We start from the raw sequence: 22,576 nt of genomic DNA on the forward strand, positions 1-22,576 counted from the left end.
ATTGGAATGGAAATGTGTCCCTAAACACAGTGATGCCTCTGTGGAAGTCTCAGGAATCTTGAAAATATGGCGAACTGTGTGATTCATCTGTTATTTATTAACGTTCACAAACATCTGGGGATGTACTAAGCGCATTGGTGTACCAAACTAAACTTTATAATAATACCACTATATTTTAATACTCTAATATAATTTATATTCATAACAAGAAATAATAACTTCACAAATACACATTACAATTTTGACAAACCTTAGTTAAGATTGAAATGTAGAGATAGCCAAGAATTCATCATACAAGAAATTGTTAGTTTACATACATTCGATGCCATGTTTGATAAAATATTTGGGGATTAAATTTTTTCCATTAAATGTTGAATCAGCTAAATGAGGGTTAGGTTTTTTTTTTGTTTGTCATAAATATTTTCAGAGATTTCTATCGTTTAAACAAAAACATATACACACATACTTAAGTGTTATAATGTGAGTTTTAAAATGTTTCAGTTAGTTTTGTTTTTATGTATCTATTGGACTGCATCTTTTAGTTTGAAAAATACTTAAAAGATAGCACCAAATTCTAATTCTTTAGAGAACCAACCAAATTTTAAATATTTTGGAAGCCATGTTTGTTCCAACTCAATTTTTATGTTAATAAATTATAGGTATTTTTTAATATGTGATTATATCTTGTTAAGACTATTCAAGTTTCCAAAATGTATTCCAAGATGATTCATTAAGATCAAGTTTACTTTACACACCATGCATAATACATCCCCCCCATGTTCGCAAAAGATAATATTTACTGGTGCATTTTGCCACACGTGAATCTGCCATCTTGATGACTTCGGCTTGTGACTATAGCAGTTTCTGAATGCATGTGCACTGGACTTTCAACCAGTTAAATTTCAGTTGTGTAATGCACGCTATTTTCATTGCATTTTTGGTGTATATTCATCCTCAACACGCCTAAAGATGTATAACTCTAAAAACGCAGGTGATGATAATCCTGTATACGGGGAAATGACACAGGTTCAGTGTTGAGTCATTTACATGCAACATGTTTGGTTAGCCCTGAGAAATCGATACCAGCATCTTGTTCAACAGAATTATAGTTAGGTTTTAAAAAGGAAAAAAAATATTTTTAGTTTCTTCCTAAAATGAATAGTTTTCAAATATTTACTATGCAAACATTTTTTAAAAGAATTCTATGTTAAATTTTCCTGTTATAAGTGTATTTGTAACATCGGAACATGAATTTGCTCGTTTCCGACGTGAGATGTTTACTCACCAATGGCGAGTCCTGAAAGACTGCTCACAGTTATTTTTATAATTTTTTTAGTTAAAAAAATACCCTTACTTTTAACCAGTGGTTTAATTTGTTTACATAGCTGCTCATCTTTTGAGAAATAAATCAACTAAATTAATTTCCACTGATTGGAATTTCAGATTATCAAATTTATCCAGTGAAGAGTTTTCTTACATAAATGGCAGTTTAGTGACCAAAATTACTAGGCATAAGTTAATTAATTTTATTTTGGTAGTAGATGCTTCTGAGGCAATGAACGCTAGATGTAAATGTTTTTATAACTGCCATAACAGGCACATATTACGAGAAAGCACTCCCAAGTTATCTCAGACAGCTCCGTAAGCTCTGCAGAATGAACTGATGCTAACAAAGGTAGTTTTTTTTTTTTAATTAAAGATTTATTTTCAAAAACTTTATTTTTTTATTAAAATTTCTGTATAGTTTATATGCCATGTGAATGTTCAAAACGTTAAATAGTGTAACTAATCAAAAGCAGAGCAAATAAATAAATAATCACATAAACCCGAACAATTTATCATACCACCATTGAATTTCACACAATTAAAATTGTAAATTTAATATTTCATCAACACAATACTAAGTAAAAATATGTTGTATTTACAAGTCATCTTGGCTATCTACTTCATTTAGAGCGAGTCATCTGCTCACAGCTGAAATGCAGCTTTGCCCAATAAATGTGCTTCCTCTGTTTTCAACAGCAAAATTGTTTGCCTACCTTCAGGACAAGTTTGTCAGAAAATATATCTCTGTATAACAATATTTACATTTTACACTGTAAAATTATTTCATGTTGGAAACTGAATATGATCAATATTGTCACAAATGTTCCACGTACATTACATATAAAGCTAACAAATAAAGGCCGGACAAAAAATCTAAAACATACCATTAGAGATCTTGGTCGATACTCTCAAAAAATGCTCTGTGACATGAATCAAAATCTCTTATAATGTTATAATCAACCATTCACTAGTTATAATTATCAAATTCCTGAACCAAAGGCATTTTTTTTATAAATTTGCTATTTCCATTTTTTATTTTATTTCAGAATTTATATACTTAAAAATTAATTTATATACTTAAAAATGAAAAAGTATTATTCTGTGAAAATGTTTTGGTAACATCAATGGGAAATTATGAGGTAAGATTTGATTCAACTTATGTCAAACAATTTAGTCTGAAATAAACAAAACAAGTAAAGTGCAAGAAAGTGGAAGCACTGGTATAGCAATTTGCTACAGCTATAATATTTTTTTCTCACCTAAATAAATATTATTGTAGAAGGGTTCACTACACTTTAATTTATTTTGATTTTGTTTTCATTTTCATGGACTAAACTAGTATGAAATTTAACCACCAAAATTGCTTGTTGTCAGGGTGTTAAGTAGTACAGCTAACAGCATGCTAAACTAGTAATACAAAAGAATGCTTACCTTTAGGCTGCACACTATATTGAGTTTTTCTGGGAATAAAATGCTGTACAACAACGTGGATTACAAACAGGATTAAGGCGCCTATGCCATAGACTCTAAATGCAAATGCACCTCCATATTTAAACAACACTCCTCCCAATAGGCTTCCTACAGACACTCCTGAAACAAAAAAAAAAAAGAACTAATACTACTAATCTGTCTTATGCAAAAGTAATGTGTGAAAGATACTGCAGTGTGTATTACCATTAGTTATTCAGAAAGCTTCCACAACTTTGCAAGACATCCTTATCATTTGTTAACAGGACCGATCCAGGCACCAAAGGGCCTTTAAAGTCACGAGTCATGCCACACAATTTTCCCTCTAACAGCCTGGTTATTAGAATGTTTAAAATCAGACTTGCACTCACTGCCTCTCGCTCCCTGATCAAGGATAGCCTTGTACAGTTGGGAAGAACACTGTGCAGTTAGTTGAGACTATGAACCCTGGAGTCATTCAGCTTACCTACACCTTCAAATATGGCTCCAACCAGCCCTTGAATAGTAGCATCCGTGCCAGGTGGTGTGATGATGCTGGCGTAAGATGCCATCGTTGAATAAAACAAACCAAACGTCACTCCTTGGAGCAACTCAATAGGCAGGCACCACCAGGGATTAGTAAGGTACGAATACAGCATGAACCGAACGCCAAATGCAGCCAGAACCAAGGACATTGCATTCACGTGGCCGATCCTTTGCAGCAGAGAGCCTGTGGAAAAAGCAGCACGAAACTGTCTTGAAGGTAGGTGACGTTTGGTGGTTTCATTGTTTAATGCAAACACAGTTTTACAATAAACTTGGAAGAAATTTCTGATTAACATCAATTTAATACAGAAAAACTCCCAAATAGATAATAAATAACATAACTAAGAGGTTCACAAAATACAAATATGCAAAACCATGAATAATTGGCTGAGAAGTGAAAATTATTCCAGCTATAAGATAGGAGTACAGTACATACAGCATGAAATAAGGTAACCAATGTTGCCTATTATCAAAGATAAAAGTTTAAAATACATTAGGAATAAATTTTTATCTAAACAAAAAAGTATTGTAATTGAACATGCTAATCTTCATGTAGTAAAGACTCAAATCATAAGTTAGTTGTGCACAAATTAATGAATGCAATAATTACATATTGGTTTTATTATTGTAAATAAACAATTAATCTGATGATATTTGAATATATATATATATATATATATATATATATATATATATATATATATATATATCACTGTTTTTTATTTAAAATCTCCAACAATACTTTTACAAAGAAAAGAAATTGAATCTTTATTTATGCAGCTTAACACATCTTAGTTTAGCTTAGTTAGTATCTATAGTAAGCATGCCTTATATAAACACTACAACTTTAAAAAAACATTTAATGTTTGTTAGCTTACTAACATTCATTGAACTAAAACTTAAATAAGTTTGTAAACAGGCTTTTCACATGTCACAAATAACACAGGTCTGTGATGAAAAAGGTTTTAAAATAAATTTATCACAAACATGTAGATGTTGGTCTGTATATAGCAAATATAAACTTTGTTTTAATGCATCTCGTCACATTCTTTTTGCATATAGATAAATATATAATAGATAGTTTTTTTTATTTTTACAAAATTGATTCCATTGAGTCTATTGTTACTAACCTGCCTTTCCCCTGTGAGAAAAAGTATCAAAAAAAAGTTTTATGTAGTCTATGACTAATCATAGTGGTTTAAACTGCAAAAAAAAAAAAGTGTAATAAAAGATTGTTTTATTAAATCTGTAACTATGGCTCTTCGGAGTTGCAAAAACAATCCAAATGTATTTTGCTATATTTGCGGACACAGTGGCGAATATAGGTTATAATTTTGGGGGGGGGCCCAATATGACCGAGCTTACCATCATTTATGCTTGCTTTTTTTTAATCAACATCATTTAATGATTATGTAAGTTTACAAAGGGTTTTGAGGAAAGTTTCAGGACTAAATAATATATTTATTATTTCTATTTATTTATGTTTTCGGTTATTTTTATAACAGAACTGCATTGATTTTTTATTATATAATAACACGTTGTTTTGAAAAACGTGCGTATTTAACATTTAATTGTATTCACGTTTATATTAATTTCCCTTTTCCCTTTACTTTTTTCTTTTTTACTTAATGTGTTACCTTTTTTTAGTAAAGATTTTTTTCCCTCTTGTCCCAACAACCCAACAAAAGTAAATTTTGTACAATGGAAAAGAATGTTGGTTTATTATTATTGAGCTATAAAAAGGGTGTAATAATGTAAATACATTTTAAAAATTCGCTTTTTATGAACCGTTTACAAAACGAAGTCCAGATTTCTTGGTTTACTAGCAAATTTATCAAGTACTTCTTCATCGCTTATTTTAATGTCTCTATGGATCGAAAGTAATGCTAATCCATTAAGCCTAGTTTCTGATGTGGTATTTCTTATGTAAGTCTTCAATCTTCTTAAGCTTGAGAAGCTTCTTTCTACGGTTGCGACAGAAACAGGCAGAACTGCTAGCAGTTTCAAGAGATTATAAATGATAGGGAAGAAAGTCTTGTCACACTTTTCTAGAGAACTAATGGCTGTTTTGGGAAGATTTTCTGATTTTTCCTGACTCCACTTTTCTTTCCACAACATAAACTCACTTTGCAGTTTGCACGACCTCTCTATGTGACAAATCATCTTCGTAGAAATTGAAAGCAGCTTCCAATGAACATAAATCTGTTTTGATACAAAATTCTGGAAGGATTTGTTGTAAGGATGCAACTGTATCCTTGTGAGATTCAAAGCGTTCTTTCAGTGAATTACAAAAATCATCAAGGTAAGGTACATAAACAGCTCGTCGGTAGTATTCTTCTTCTGTGCTGTAAGGGGCGTTGCTGCGGGCTGTTTGAAGGCGACAAACTCTAGGAATCTCTTCTTTAATGTTGAGTTTTGTAGCAAATTCCTTTACTTGAGCATACAGGGATTTGAAGTTGTCATTGGCATTTTCCCTTTGTTTAGATAGCAGATCTAAGACACTTGTAACATTTGCAATGGTTTGAGAAAGATCTATGTTTTTTCTTTGAAGGTTCACAGATAAGTTATGTGTAGTTGACAGCATCTGGCTCAAAAAAAAAAATATAAACAAGAAATTGAAATTGACTGATAGAACTACTAAGAGCATGTGCCTTAGGTGCTGAGTCACTTGATTCTTCTTCTATTTTCAAAAGAGAGAGGAGAATTGGTTCTAAAATCTCTTTAAATAAAATCACTAAGTCGTGCCTTTCCACCCATCGTGTTTCACATAATGAGATAAGTTTCTTTTTTTTCTGTTCAGGACAACAGTCAGATATCGTTGATTTCAATATTTCAGTTCTTTTGGCTGACATATGGAAGAATCCGCAGACTTCTTTGATAACGCCCATACAATTTCTTATAGAAGGAATTTTACTTGCATCTGACAAACACAAATTTAGACTATGTGAAGAACAATGTGTGTACAAAGCTAGTGGTAGTTTTCCTTTGATAGCAGCTTGTACCCCTCTGAATTGCCCTCTCATCGTGGCAGCACCATCGTATCCTTGACCTCTCATTTTCTTTAAGTCAAGCCCTAAATTTGACAAGGTCTCTAACACTGTGTTAGCTAAGCCTGCACCAGTAACGTAATAAACGGGGACAAAAGTTAGGAAATCTTCTCTAATATTGTATGACTGGTCTTCAACATACCGTACACAAAGAGAAAACTGTTCTATTTGGCCAATGTCAGTTGTTTCATCTGCTAAAACGGAATAAAAAATAGAATTCCTGACATTTTTCACAATTTGGGATTGGATTAAATGACCAAACGTGTTAATGAGCTCGTTTTGAATCAAAGAACTAGTGTACATGCTCTTCCCTCCACTGTTCATTAACTGGTCTTTTAGGTCATTATCGCCACTGCTTGCTCTGTATCTCAGCAGTGATCGAAAATTTCCGTCATTATTTTCTGGCTCTTCTAGGCTTATACGTCCACTGTCACGATGACCTCTTAGTGCGATTTGCTGTCTTCCACAAAATCTTATTGTTTGTATGATAGGGATCAGTCTTTCCCTGTTTTTTTCAATATTCAATCTCATTTGAGCATTGACTTGATTTATAACACACTCAGTTTTTTTTGTAACAATTGATTTTGTGTTTTCAGCAATCGAAACTGATGTTTTATGGTACGTGCAATTTTCATGTTTACGAAAAATTTCCTTGGCTTTTTTCAAATTACTAAAAGCCCTTGTTATTAATGCTCCTGTTTCTTGGTGATCTCCTTTTCCTACACTTTTGGAGTGTGAAAATATTACGCAATATTTACAAAAAGACCCTGATTTTTCTTCAGAGAAAGCTAACCACTCAAATTCTTCTAGCCATTTCATTTGAAAAGATCTAGTATGATTTGAACTAGAAGAACTACTAGAAGTAGAAGGAAATTTGTATACAGGATGAGGTTTCCAAATATTTTCTACAAGCGTAATTTTTTCTTCATTCGTTAACGAACGAACAGAATTGCTTTGACAATAGTTTCCAATATCATATATATTTTTTCTTACTTGCTTGAAGTCTTCCGCAGCTGGTGCTGGATCAACGGCACTAGTACTTGCGACACCAGAAGAAACATTGTTACTGGCACAGTCAACGTCAGCACTGTCACTAACAGGTCTAGTATTTACACTCTGTTTTTTCGTAAAAAAGTTTTGAATAGAAGCTTGTCTCTTCATTATTAATGCAGTTTACTTAAATAAAAATTAAAGATTCCAGAACAGGAACATCCAGATGATCGCAGATACATTCACCAACTCAATAAACACAGCTACAGATACAGATAAACCAACTTGACAGACAAGCAGATAAAGCATTATAACACACGTGCCAACAACATAAGAATGAAAAGGGAGGGCACAGAACGGAGAGTCCAATGTAAACAATTGAGGACAAGTTTCAGCGCTCCAAGCGGAAGCGCAGTGAAGTAACGCTTAGACAGCCCGCGCAAGAAAGGCACAAGTGAATGCTAATGTTTTCATTGGTTTATTTTTGCCACACCTACTCACAAGCATTCGTTAACGCACAACATTTATTTTGTATGGTCTTTAATACTCTAAATTATGTTCCTATAAGAGGAGTAAAATAAATCTGACATTGCGTTTAGAAATGTGGCGACGGTACATAGCCTCTACAAAGTAAGTGGGCGCGCGACACTAGTCCGGCTGGCTGGCGCGACGGCGGCAGGCGGCATCATGACATGGCTTACCTCTCCATCCCCTGGATAATATTCTCCCCTTGCCACCTCTCGTAAAACCTAAGCATACGTAAATTCGGGGTTCAATGTAACTTTAATTATTGGATTTGGAATCCTAAATGGTAAGAGTATCACCTGTCTAACAAAGTTCCACTTTGCCTGAAAACACTTATGCACAACCACGAAACCACGAAACATTATAAGGGTCTAAAAAAAATATGTAATTCTAATAGTTTCATTTTCTTAAAAAAATATTTGTGTAGTGCTTAATTAATGTTATCCTGCACTATAAACTTTAGTTATCAGCCTTACATGCAAGGTCTATTAATTTTTATTTTTTTCTTCTGATTTCGGGGGGGGGGGGGGGGGGGGGGCCGGGCCCCCTGCCCCCCCCCCCTATATACGCCCTTGTGCAGACAATATACAATAGTTAAGCAAAGATTAAAAATAACAGACTTTGTAAAAAATGCTTACTATGCTTACTTCGGAATGAGGTTATGTTACCAAGAGAAACAGTGGGTTCCGCATACAGTAGGCCGGCTATGTGTTGAAGTGTTAAGACAGTGGACTTACGGTAAATCAAAATCATTGTCATTCCTCATTCGGTATTCTTATGTTGTGGAGGGAACAAAAAAATCATACAGATGATTGTTATTTTTGTTTGACCAACGTAACAGGATATAATTCTAAAAACCACGCCAAAATTGTGTATCCTGATGTTTCGTCTGTAACAAAGCCAGTTCCACATGGACCCGAATTACCCATACCAGTTCCTACTAACACTAACAGCTTCGAAACGTCTTTATCACAAAACTCAGAACAAAGTGATCATCTGCAAAGCAGTGGTGAAATTTTTCACCCTACAAATGACCCTCGACCTTTAAAACAGCAAGAACTGAATGATTTGGTACGGGATCTTGGATTACCTAAGGACGCTGCAGAACTTCTCGGTTCTCGACTAAAAGAAAACAATTTATTAAATGCTGCAACAACATTTTACTGGTATCGAAGAAGAGAACAAGAATTTGTGGAGTATTTTAAGAAAGAGGATAATTTAGTATTTTGCTGTGATGTTGGCTGTTTAATACAAAAATTCAATATTGAATACAATACACAAGAATGGCGACTTTTTATAGATTCTTCAAAAAGAAGCTTAAAGGCTGTCCTTTTGCATATCTGCAATAAATTTGCATCGATACCTGTAGCTCATTCAGTTTATCTTAAAGAAACTTACGAAAATTTGAAAAATGTTTTGGAGAAAATAAAATACACCGAACACAAATGGTTAGTTTGCAGTGACTTAAAAATCATATGCATGCTTCTTGGTCAACAGCAAGCCTACACAAAATTCCCCTGTTATATTTGTGAATGGGATAGTAGAGCAAGAGATTTACATTTGAAAAAAAAATGATTGGAAAATTAGAATGGAATTGAAAGTTGGAGTAAAAAATGTCATCAATCCGAGCTTGATGGATTCCAAAAAAATATTGCTTCCACCACTTCACATCAAACTTGGTTTGATCAAACAGTTTGAAAAAGCCATTACCGCAAGATGGAAATACTTTCAAGTATCTTTTTTCATGTTTCCCTAGCTTAACTGAGGCGAAGTTGAAAGAGGGAATATTTACGGGACCTGATACAGTATCAGGAAACTGATTAGGGATACAGAATTTGAAAAAGTGATGACAACCATGGAACGAAATGCCTGGCATGGCTTTAAAAATGTCGTATCTAAGTTTCTAGGCAACACAGAAGATCCTGTGATGATGAAATTGCTTCTATATCGATGCCGGACTGTGTAGGCATAGATTGTGTACGATCGTCAATTATGAAGACACATTGGGCAGCAGCTAGTACACATTTCGTGCCCAAAGGACTTCTTAGTGTTCAAACATGATTATAACATACATAAAAAGCATATTTTATATTTTGCATAGAAAATATATCCTGTTACGTACACGTATTCACGTACAACACACGGTCGAGTCCATGACACAGCCACACCCCATTTTTTCACAACTCAGCATGCACATAATTTTCCATACCCTAAAGTCACAGTCACAGCTTCATAAAGAGTTGTCATAGACCCTTTCAGTATCATTTCATGCATTCTTTCAATTTGCATAGCCCATTTGCTCAAACTGCTTCCTACATTCTTTGAAGAAAAGTATCAGAGATCAGAAATGGCCTACCTGTTCAGTATTTTTCATGAACATCGGTCCAACATCCATTAAAAATACGACACCATTCCATAACATAGTGTCTAATAATAATGTTCCCATAGACTGGAAAATATTTCTTAGTGAGTAGCTGCTGGACGCTCACCTTTTGCATGAAGAAAATGTATGACGGAATGCACTTCACCATTAGGCAGAATTCTGAATTGACGCAGCCATTGTAAACACGTGCTACTCAAACCACATCAGCATAGAATAATGAATGACCGCAAGAGAAAAAAATGAAAGGGTCAAGGTTATAATCCATGTTGTAAATGCGCTCACCAAAACTTTCCCATTCATGCTCTGTGTAGTGTATCTTTACTTTTCAATGTATGAAATGTGTGTATGAAGCTAGTCAGTCACTCTTAGTTGATTACTTTCCACTTTAACTTCTTTGCCTGAAGTTTGTACAAAAATGTAGTAAAATTTAGAGTTTAAACTTACAGCACATTTAAATGATATTAGGGTGAGATGAATCCAAGCAAATATAACTTTGCTTACATACCAATTATATTACGGTATGCATTAACTACCCAGGGCATCAAACACAATCTTGTGGAGGTTTAAACAGAGTTGCTAGTATGGCACTACTCACACTATGAACAAACAGTTATGTTACTTTTCAATCTCTGCAACAAACCTATGAGGATTAATAATTTACAATATAATTTTCAGACATGGTTGTCCTCCAAAGAAACTGAACTGTAGACTTGCCTGACAAGAAGAAGAATGGAATCTCTCCTCCAAAACACTGCACAGCGCTTACTAAACCTTCCAATGTCTTAATCCACTTCTCAGCACTGCAGCCTTCCACCAAGTCCTCGAGGTGCCTGCAGCATACCAAAAATACCTTCAATTCATTTACTGGACAGACACACAAACCTAAGGCATAAAACTCTCCAACTTCACACAAAACCCATGTAAGTATATCAACATAATAATCATAATAAAATTGAAAATAAACCACTAGGCCTGAAGAAAAAAAAAGTAGTAAGCAACTGCATACAGTAGTGTCCTAATAATCTGGACCCTGCTCATCTGGACATACGGTTAATTCAAAAGATTATTTATTTTTTTTAAAAAAAAGCAGGATTTAATACTTTTTTTAGGTTCAAAACTTAGGTCTATGTATACAGCAATATACACACTAAAATTAAGCAGTAGAAAAAGATGTATTTATAGGAAAAAAATTTTTTTATAAATTTATGCATCAAAAACTTGTTTACTCTGAACTTTCTGTGATCCCGACAGGGTCCTGTCCCATCTAATAACATCAGAGCTGAATTTTTTAAAGTTATTATAGCAGCAAAATAATTAAATATTCACCTCAAACATTTCAATTCTGTACTCAATTTAATTTATTAGTGGGTAAGTTACTCAAGATGTTTAAAATGTGGCTGGCAACAAATTAGGCAAAAAATTTCAAACTGATTTAATTTATAATGTAATGAAAATTGCATGATTTAAAATGTCTAGAAGTTGCACAATGTTCCACATAACAATGAAAAAAGCTGAAAGGTGTTGCTCAGGTTAATTTAACGGATAATGAGCGAGGTGGTGCAGTGGTGAATCACCAGATGTCACAGCCAATTCCAGCTTGCTCCCGGCATTACAAGGACGTTATCAAGTCTTGACCAGCTCTAGAATGGGAACAAATTGATGATATTTAGGCCTGTACTCTAAGCGTACACAATTGTATCTATAAATTAATTACCTTATGAATACATGAATGCATAGTGTGGTATATTTACTCTAACATTTAAACATTTACTAGGTATTTTAAATAATGATATTGCCGTGAATAATAGGTCAAAGAAATTAAAAATAAATTAGTTTTACTATCAATTTCTGTCTGCCTCTCAGATGACATAATCAGTATTTAATAAATTTAAAACACCTTTTAATTTCAATATTTATGTATTGTACTGTACGAAGAAGTTCAAATTATATATTATAAGTATTTTAAATATCAATGATCTTTCCCAAATTTAAATTTACATTGTTATGAAGGGTCTTAGATGGTGGGGTAGCCAAGTTGCGAACTATGAGCAGGAAGTCATGTTGCAACAAACTAGTACAGTGCAGTATGGTCCGTGTTGAAGAGCAGCCCGCAACAGTTTGGACTTCCAGGGCAAAAGGCCATGTAACTACCGCAAGTCACTGCAGACGATGCAGACGATGCACCCTCTCTGGGGTCTTCAGCAAGTTGCAGCCAGGCCTCAAACCCTGGATGAAAACTTGTTCTTCACAGATCATTCAAAACCTCTCAGCTAAGTATCTCATATCTCATTAGTGTATTGGTAATTTATTTTCGTTGTTTTAGTTACTAAATTTGCTTGGGATATTTATTAAATACGTTCATGTAAAATAAATTTTCAGAGAAAAAATTGAATTTGGAATAGAGCTTCTCAACAGGTCAGTCTAAACCGATTTGTGAACATTGATGGCTGTCAACTATGGGTTGTGTATGCAATGGTCAGATACATTTGTTATACCTATAGTTAGTATTTGTTTCTGTTCGCCATGAGGTTAAACATACCTATTAATTTTGAGTTTGACAGAAACAACTCTATGAATCATTTAAAAAAAAACAAATATGGATCTACCTGTCGGAGCATACATTGAATTACATATGTGAAAAAAATTATTTAATGTACAAAAATAAAACCAAAATTCAAAATTAAAATGCTGTGCACATCACAAACATTATTTTGGAGCACCTCAACATGTCATGGCCAGAAACAGCATTTTTAGATTGCTATATCTGAAAACATTCTCTGAATTCACACAAATTCAGACTCAAAGGACCTGCCTTGGAGCTTGCTTCAGACTTGCTTACAAAAAATTTAATGCACCATAATTAGTTTGGTGTTCAATATAGTTTGGTAAAACAATAAAGATAGATTTGATTGCTAACTTTGAGCTTGTTAATGTATTGGTTTACAAGTTTATCAATTTATTTTAAAATAGCAAAAAATTTTAATGGTGTTTGCACACGCTGGCACAACGTTACCCTAAAGTGCACCAAAAAGGTGGGAAGAGGAAATAAGAATGTTTAAGAAGCTTCCCTATACAATTCAGAAAGCACCGTCAAACCATACAAGGAAGAAAAGCTATGCAAGAACATTATTTCAAAAATAAGTATGCATACAAAAAGCAAAGCTAATAACACATTTTTTTGCTTTGATAACTTTGCTAATGAAAAATGTTTTTTACATTCCAGGTTGACCCCGGTTAAGCAACAAGATCATGATACACTTTAAAAGTTTATGATTCTATTGTCAAATGACTTTGAGGTTATTTTGCAGTTTGGTCTTTTTACCAAAATAAGGATAAATTATTAAATGAAGTAGTTTATCTTCTAATTCTTTTTAAATAAAAGAGTTCTGAAAAGTATTTTGTTTTATTATTTTTTCCAAACAACACGTTCATCACAACTTTCCAATGTCCAGATGACTGTCCATACATATTCACTGTAGCTCGTCGCTCGATTTCACAAAAAAATTAACAGGCATCCTTCACTTAAACTTTTAAGTGAAGTACTTTACTTCATTGTTTTTTGTGAGCTGCCGACGACGCAGCCATCTGGCCTGATGATCGAGCGACAACTACTTGTACAACAAAGTTGCCTTCCCTTACAAAGGTGAAAACAAAGGAGAGGCAACCCTGTCTGCCAACTGACCAATCACAATACAGAACCAGGTACATGACCATATAGGGAATAATATGCGCAAACATTTGTTCTCTGAACATTTGAAACATCACATCACACCACTACATGGTTTGTCCTGATTACCTGACGAAAAATGTTCCCACTGAAAGTTCTACTCTCTAGCCTATTACTGTGCAGCCACGCGCCTACGCGGTGGGTATTTTCCAGCAACGCACTTCTTACAGACAAGAATAACAACATGTTGGCACTGTGTCACTCCCCCGTCTTTCTTTTTTTATGCTTCTAAAATGTCACAGCCTCACTAACCAGAGATGCTTTAAAATGGTAAAAATACATTAATACAGATATTAATTTCAACTGACCAAGTAAAATAAAGAAAAAAAACATTAACTTTATGTATAATCTAATCGAAATTAATAATTATTAATTATGATTTTTTTTTAGCATAACCAAGATACCATAAATGCATTGGCATAATAGAAGAAACATTATTATAAATTAATTATTGTTAGTAGCAGGGGGCTGGAATTATGCTATGCTACATGTTGTTATAAAAGTTGTAGTAATATCAACAACTTAAAAGAGCACAAGATTTTGTTTCTTAATACATATACATACTATGTTTCTTACTTTGGACAAGACCATCAAGAGAAACTAACGGCCCGGGGCAAATCATTTTGTCAGGTTAACTACCCGTTAATAAATTTACAATTTATTTAAATCATACAATTAAAAAAATCTTTTTTACAATGTAAGAGTTACCGTAGCCTAAGTGGTAAATGTAGCATCTATGTGTTGCGTAAATTGTAAGGTTTACAATGAATTCTATTAGCAATAGACTTGCAATTTTATCCAACTATCAGGGTAACTCATGCATTAAAAACAGTCTTGAAACTTAACCTGGCCCCGGGTATTATGACCACTTTGCCCCCCCCCCCCCCCCCACACACACACACACACACAAATGAATGCCCTGACTATGAAGGTCCCTTAAGAGAAACATAAGCATGATGAATTAAGAATAATGAAGATACTGTTACATGCATTTTGCATTCTTGAACTGGTTGGAGATTGGGAGCAGCAGTAAATGAATGATACCCTAGACTCCATAAAGTAGTAGTTTTTGTAACAATTATTCATAGAAAGTGTTGCTCTAAAAAAATTGAGGCAACTAACAACACATGAAAAAGGCTCACAAAGAAAAAAACAAAAGTTTAAGGACAAAAAATATATTTAGTACTGGGAGGACGTGAAGGGCCAGGCAGCAGAATGAAAAGTCTTCAATACTTGTTCTGCCTGGCATATGACTTGTAGCTATCGTCAATTTGTCAGATGTGCCCATCTCATCTATATCAACACTTCAAGTTTGGCAGAAAAAACTACACTCCAAACCTAAAAAAATACAACAGTAATAACTATTTGGAATTCTCTCATTGACCTTTTCACAATTAACCTTGCACATGCTACATATATCACCGCTTACTACATTAAATAACAATAAATTAACTATAACTGAGTCCTTACCAGAAAAGAAACTGCCACAGCAGGCCAGTGCAAATGCCAACAGCAATGCACCATAAAAGAAACACACATATCCTTACGTCACATATCAAGCCACCAACATCCCGTACAATACTGTTGGATAGTTTGGTTTGGGTGTGCTATATGAAACAAAGAAAATAACATACCATCGAAAGGTTAGCAAATTGTTTGTGATAATGGTTATTTATTAACAGTAGATGGATTCCCTTAAGATAAAAAATATAATTGGTAGGAATCTACACAGTGATTGAGGGCCCACCTACCTGGGCACACATTCGGTGTGCAGAGCTTCAGAAGAAACCACACAATAAATAACTGCTCAAGATATCCAAGTGTTGTCTGTTGACAAGCAATATTTAAGAATGTGCTGAGGGGAGATAAGTAGTTTTGTTTATGTGTTTAGTTTTTAAACTGTATTTTTAGGAGAGTGAAATGGCTAAAATGCATGTTTTCAGAATAATTTTTAGACACAACAAACCTGTTACAGATTCTTGAAAGCACTCAAGGGCCTTGCATTACACTTTTATCTTCATTTCTCTGTATAATGTTAAGGTTACTGCTCAAATTTCATAGTTGCACCATGCACGACAAGAGCACGCTAGTCCACGGCCTTGCGCTTAGAAGCAATAGAACGCTAGGAACACCGGTGAGCATCGCACTTTTATCATCCCACCTCACCAACACAGATACATTCCTGACTTGGCAGGCCCCTTCTTAAAGGCAAACTGTTAAGACCAAATAAATATCAAAAACCAATTAAATGTAAGGCTAATCAAGAAGTAATAAGAAAAATTAATTGGAGTGTGTATAGAATCAAAATAAATATACGATAAAATATGTGTCAATGTACATAAAATAAAGACCAATATTTTAAAAAATATAAAAATGTGTTATTCAGTCTTTATTTAGAGTATTTATGTCAAATTAGAATATACCAAATGCATTACTCACCTTGATCTTCAGAGAAACAACAAAATCCAGGATAATCATTATCGCCATAAGGTAGAACATAGCAGAATAGTCTTTATTCACTTTGTTCACACTGAACTCATCAACCAGGGCTCCCGATGCAAAAGAAAATATTCCCCAGCCCACAGCTCCCCACAAACGCTGGTTTCCGTAGTCTGATGGTCTGTCACCTAAAAAAAATATGAACACTTTTCTTAACAGCTCTGACTAGTTCAAAAATTACTATCCATTTTGGACTGTTTTCATGTATATTATGTAGTTGTAAAATGGCATGACTTCATGATTGCAGAGATTCCTTAATTTTTAAATTTTATTGTAAAAATTTATAGTCAATAAAAAATATTATGCAAATACATATAATTCTGTAAAAGGTCCATATCAAAATTAGAATCACTAATTATATGTAAATATGTAAAAAATAATTCCCTAAGTAGGTTTAAAATAACATTTTATAACTATTACTAAACCATACAAACATCATTTTAATAACTTCAGCCTCCAAGCAAAATATTTTAACTTATTTAGTTTTATAAACAATTAAAAAACTTTTATGGCTGGACACAGAGCTAAGTAATAATTTCTATAATAAATGTAGGATCATGCATAGCAAAAGCATAACAAGTGTAAGTTTGTGGATTTATTTTTCGCTTCATGTTCCATTCACAAGTAAACACAATCAGCAAAATCCTTTAAAAAAAAATCCAACTTTTTAATGATAAAGAAAAGAAAGAATATACCAAAAATTTTTCCATCTGCAACATAAACCTAATTAGTGATTGTACAAGTCAAATGCTTCCCAAATTTGCTAACAAGCAAACCTTATTGACTTTTCATGCTGACAAGCTGCCTTCATTCCACCTGTATCCATAAACTCAGCAGTTGAAATCAAACAATTTTGAACAGAGTAGGTCACGCACATTAGTACTAATAAAACAAAAACATATGAAAAAAACAATATTTTTTTTGCATGTGTCTTAAAGCACTTACTCAATGACTTGAAACATACCAACTCATGTAGTTTTTGGATGCAAAGCGATAACTAATACTGAAAAAAAAATTAGCATTACTGTAGGCAGACAGTTTCACAATTAAATACGCCAGTTTAACGACCCCATACATGAAAGTAGATGAAAGATTTCTTTCATCTATTGCTAAGAATTGGTTGGCTTATTTAACCTATATTAAATTAATACCACTGACTCCCAACAAAATTAGATATTTCCAAAATTACTAATGCAGCTAGTTGGGATGTAGAAATGTCACAATGAATCTGTACCGTAATGCTGTGTTGTAATGCACATACAAAGGTCTGTAAAAATTTTTTTAAAGATTGTTGAAATATAATGGAAGACAGTAAGAGGTATTGAACAAATATGCAATACTAATATAGTTTGTTCATTATCAGTCTAAACAGAAATCAACTGCCCACAACTTGATAGCAACACTTACACATTTTAAAAAATAATTATGATAAATATTTACACTGCTTTAAAGTGCCTTCTTGAATTATTTTTATTAATGCAAAGGCTTTACACCTTAATAAACAGGAGCTTGGTTTACTAAATTATATGGTTGGTCACTAAGGTCATGGTCAAGCCTACCAAATTATTGTGCAATGCTGCTGAAATGACTCTGAACAGACTATGAGTATCAATCAACATAAATATTATGAGCATAACACTGAGTTTAGGGTTACAAAGTAAGCACCGCAAAGCATGTAATGCATACAGAATTGAATAAAAATGAAATTACTTTAAACGTAACACCCTGAATTAGACAAGACAGCTGATCTTCACATTTCAGGAAGAATGGTCATCTCTTCAAATGCTCTAAACCAGAAAACACTGAAACAACAATCCAAAACTATGCTTAGTGCCTACACCAGTGTTACTTCACTAACTTTAAAACAAGTCTGTTCCTATCAATAAGATACTACATATTTCTTAGTATACACTATATTTATTGCAGGTTCACCCCCTTATCCGAAATTCTGAAATCCATGAAGCTTTAAAAACATTTTTTTTTTTTGGGGGGGGGGGGGGGAGGAATTTGAATACTTTTTTTTTTACATGGCTTGACACTATTATCAATTAAGTGTAATAAGGCCCCTTGCACACGGAACACTCGGTCGAGCCACTGTGTGGCGCCATGCAGTATCGTATAAGTATCGTATAAATATCGTATTGTATAAGTCACCAAGCCAAACCACTGAGTTGTCACCAATCTGTGGCCCATGTGAATGAACAAGCTGCAGAGAATCACCACAGAAGAATGTCATTTGGTCATGGACTCTGACAAGGAAGCTCTTCTCCTTGGTCTCCTCATACGTCATTGTAGGCAACAGCGATCATTATGCATGCACCCAAAATCAGACTGGTTGCCTAGCAGACAGTTCCACCCCATTGCAGATATAATATGATGGAATAAATCTTTTACACAAGAAGAAAATATTCTATCACTGGCTTTCGATAGAATGTTCTTAAAAATATATGGCGTATTCTTCACAAGCTGCTAAATGTAACAGTGTGGAATGCTGAAACCATCATAAAGGATTGTTAAATCCTACACAACTTTGTGATTATTGAAGTGTTCTACATCCCGGTGTATTTGACTCCCCGTGGGATTCATGGAACTAAATAAATAAATTATATACATAATTAACACATAATATCCAAATTAGTTACGTAAAGTACTGCACATCAGTACATCATTTTGATATCCTTGCTACTTTAAACTAACGACATGGGAACAAACTGCATACTGTGTTATTAATTTTTAACAACCCAGGTTACTTGCCATCCCAACCTTCCAAAAAAGTTTATTAATGGTTTATTAGTTATCTGTAATGATTAAAATAACAGCTATTGATTCTTTTTCAGAGGTATTTGAAAATTTGCAGCATGTTTCATGAACATACTTTACCTTATTTCAAGGTTTTTAATATTTCTGATGAGTTGGTTACTTTATTTTTAAAAAGTCATTGGAAGTTCTATTTATATATTTTTTACTGGTTAGTTAAGTTTCATGTGTATTCACATAATTTTCTTTGGAATTATTTTTTTATGGTTCTTAGTTTGAAAGCAGGCTGATGCAATTTTGCCAGTCACGTAAGAGTTAGAGAGAGAGAGAGAGAGAGAGAGTTCTGTAAGTATAGAAAAATCTCAATTTGGTCTAAATACTAATGGTATTGGCTGGTATTTGGATATGTAATTTTGTAAATGGTTGAAAATTACATCACATGAACGCCCTATGTACTTCCCAGGAAGAGGGCAGCCATGTTTGTGGAGCTGAAAGTGCAAGGTCGGGCAACGGCCTGAAAAGTATAAGTTAAAAGAGTTGAGAGGCAATTTTGAGAAATTAATAACTTGGTTTTGTCAGACAGTTCTATTGTAGTTGGAATGGCAATTTTTTAAGGCAGCGAATGGTTTTGTGTAGAAGCTGAGAACAGTGTTGTAGTAGAGTAGAATTGTAGATGGCGGCCATTGTGAATTGTGGATTTTCATGAATTATTAGTAAAAAAAAGCAGTAAAAATAGATATTTCAGTAATCAAATAACAACAGTAACATTTATTTTGGAATCTAAATTTTATTTTTTAACAATAAAACTTTTCAAGTGTTTATTTATGTGCAATCTAGACCAATTTTGAGCTAGCCGGAGGTCTAGATTTTTACAAACTCTTTTTATACGATCACTAGGGAAGCTTTAAGTTGGCTCAAAACTTGCATTTTTGCTTTCTTACCATTAGTATCTAGCATAACTCTCAGTTTAATTATCCAGAGAGTTATGACTTCATTTAAAAAAAAAAAGCTGGTACTGACCTCCCTTGAATAAGAGTAAGAACTTGTTTTTTTCATAGTATTTAAATCACAGGTGTGTACACACATAGGGATAGTAGGACCTAAGTCAAACTTAAGTTTTGGAGGGACCTTATGAGCAGAACATACAACTTATGATTATTTATAGTGTTTATTATTGTGAACATACAGCTTACAATTATTTATAAAGTGTTTGTTATTGTGTATTTATAATAAAGTGTTTATAATTATCATGGTGCAGATTAATAAATTTGCAATGTAGCTGTAATTAACAGAAATAAAAAGATAAAAATAGTAACCTGTTTACGTGTCAAGAAAATCTAGTAGTAATTTGGTTTACATTTAATGAAGGGAGTTTGACTATTGAACATTAAACAAGATCTTCTGTACAGACCAAATGTGTATTGCTCACAACTGTAAAAGAAGAAAAGGGTAGGTGAAGTGATAATGCAATGTCATTGTTGAAGAACATATAGCAGGGTTAATGCTGTCACCATCGGAATATTTGACTTTAATGCCCCAAAAGTCAAGTTCAAATCAAATATTGTTTTAATATTTTTTTGAGTATACTAACATTTCAGTCTTATACCCAATGGCATAGTGAGAGAAGGCTTGATAACACATTAAACCTAAAATCCCATGCACTGTGTACATGCAAGTTCAGAAGTGTTTTCTGTAGATACTTTGTTGATTAATGTTTTCAATCAGGGCCAAAAATCTGTAGGATTCCCAGCGGGTTTACATTTTTCCTGTTTCACAATAACGATGTTCTAGCATAAGCGAACCTACACAGTGAAGGGCTTTTAAATTCAAGCCCCAACCACCCTTTTTTCCATTCCAGAAATGTACGCTCATGTATTAAATAGTTTACCTGGGCACCACCAAACATTACATACGTGCACGCCTCTTAAATAAATTATTTTTAAGACAAAAATAGGTACACAGTATTTAAAATTTACGGCAGTCATGTTTCCTAAACATTAACCATAAAAAAAGTTAACAGAGAAGTTTTAATTACCAAGTAATCCAAAGCATATGGCATCTCCAACACTGGTTACGACTGCCATGCCGACCCAGCTAAGAATAAGCAGGAGGAAAAACAACCAGAACTGGTAGAACGAAGAGACACTGAAGTCATCTCCAGTGGGCTTCTTGAGCACTTCATTCAATGTTTCATCATAACAAGCAATATTACACTTGACAGACGTCAGCTTATTGCAGTATGGTACGGCATGAGTGCCATCAAAGTAAGTTGCATTCACGCGGAAATACAAGCAGCCTTCATTCTAAAACCAAAACACTTCTTTCACTATTACGCACTGATTCAACTAAGAACGTACACAGGTTTTATTTCAAATACACGTCAAAACTGTGGGTACATAAGCAAGACATGCAGAGACAGCAGCAATGGCAATGAACCTAAGTCCGCATTTGCTTCATATCAATGGAACCACTACCAAGTAAAATGACATACGCCTCAAATACCTGACAACTTCCAACACAGTACTTCTCTAACAACATTGACAGAATCAGCATTAAAATCAGTAAAATACTGAAATCATAACTGGTGATGACAGTTCAATACAGTGAATGCTTTATTTGCCATTATAGAAAGATGTGGCACAGTGACATGGCACTGTACTTGCATTCCGGACCAGGGTGCCAATCCCGTTTCGGCATTCCTAATTTGTTTTTCCGTTGTTCCCTGAAATTACTCCAGGCAAATGTGGGATGATTCCTTGCTAATGAAATAGTAACGTAATAAGTAAGGTTCACTCATACTGCCACCAGATTGCAGTGATGTTCTTTACCCTGTGACATTTGTTATTTACTGTTGCTGTGCACACACCGAGCCTGTAAACCTAAGACTTCCTCTGTGTTTTTATACTTTTTATAGATGCCAATATTATTACTTCATACTTGCAGGATTCTCAACTATTTATAAAATGCAAGCACTCTCAGCTAAAGTCATCCTAATTTTTTTAATAACACGAGAAGTGGTTTTAGTTCCTCTATTGGCTATTAACAAATGTAATAAACAATTTTATATCTTTCTACATTTAACCACATAAGTTTGTAACTTCAAATGAGTTTAAAGATTATTTAAAGCAAAGTTCAAACTGTGTCAACTTAAGGATTTTGATTTAGGTTGCTCCAGAATGTGAATTAGTTACTCAGGTACCAGAGCAAAATGCCAACTCCATAATTTCAAAACCCCAAATCTCAAAACAATTTCGGCCTTAGCTTGGTCAATCTATTGGTTCATTTATTGCATAAAATGGCAAGTCTGATCACATTAGTTAGCTCATCAAA

The 22,576-nt window shown here is 33.8% G+C and overlaps 1 protein-coding gene across 9 annotated transcripts in view; it reads right to left on the reverse strand.

The window, feature by feature from the left end:
* Window positions 1–22,576, reverse strand: part of LOC134530399 (major facilitator superfamily domain-containing protein 6-A) — a 53,224-nt gene that overhangs the window by 16,374 nt on the left and 14,274 nt on the right. For all 9 annotated transcript variants that reach the window (XR_010074809.1, XM_063365191.1, XM_063365188.1 and 6 more), the window contains exons 5-10: window positions 21,282–21,549; window positions 16,430–16,617; window positions 15,461–15,597; window positions 10,978–11,093; window positions 3,260–3,502; window positions 2,758–2,916 (exon numbers count right to left, since the gene is read on the reverse strand). Coding sequence is in view for 8 of the 9 variants with exons in the window: in XM_063365191.1 (XP_063221261.1) it covers window positions 2,758–2,916; window positions 3,260–3,502; window positions 10,978–11,093; window positions 15,461–15,597; window positions 16,430–16,617; window positions 21,282–21,549 (1,111 nt within the window). In the remaining variant the exon portion in view is untranslated. The remainder of the gene's footprint in view (window positions 1–2,757; window positions 2,917–3,259; window positions 3,503–10,977; window positions 11,094–15,460; window positions 15,598–16,429; window positions 16,618–21,281; window positions 21,550–22,576) is intronic.

Source organism: Bacillus rossius, chromosome 3, assembly GCF_032445375.1.
Source record: "Bacillus rossius redtenbacheri isolate Brsri chromosome 3, Brsri_v3, whole genome shotgun sequence".
In the NCBI taxonomy this organism is placed as follows: domain Eukaryota; kingdom Metazoa; phylum Arthropoda; class Insecta; order Phasmatodea; family Bacillidae; genus Bacillus; species Bacillus rossius.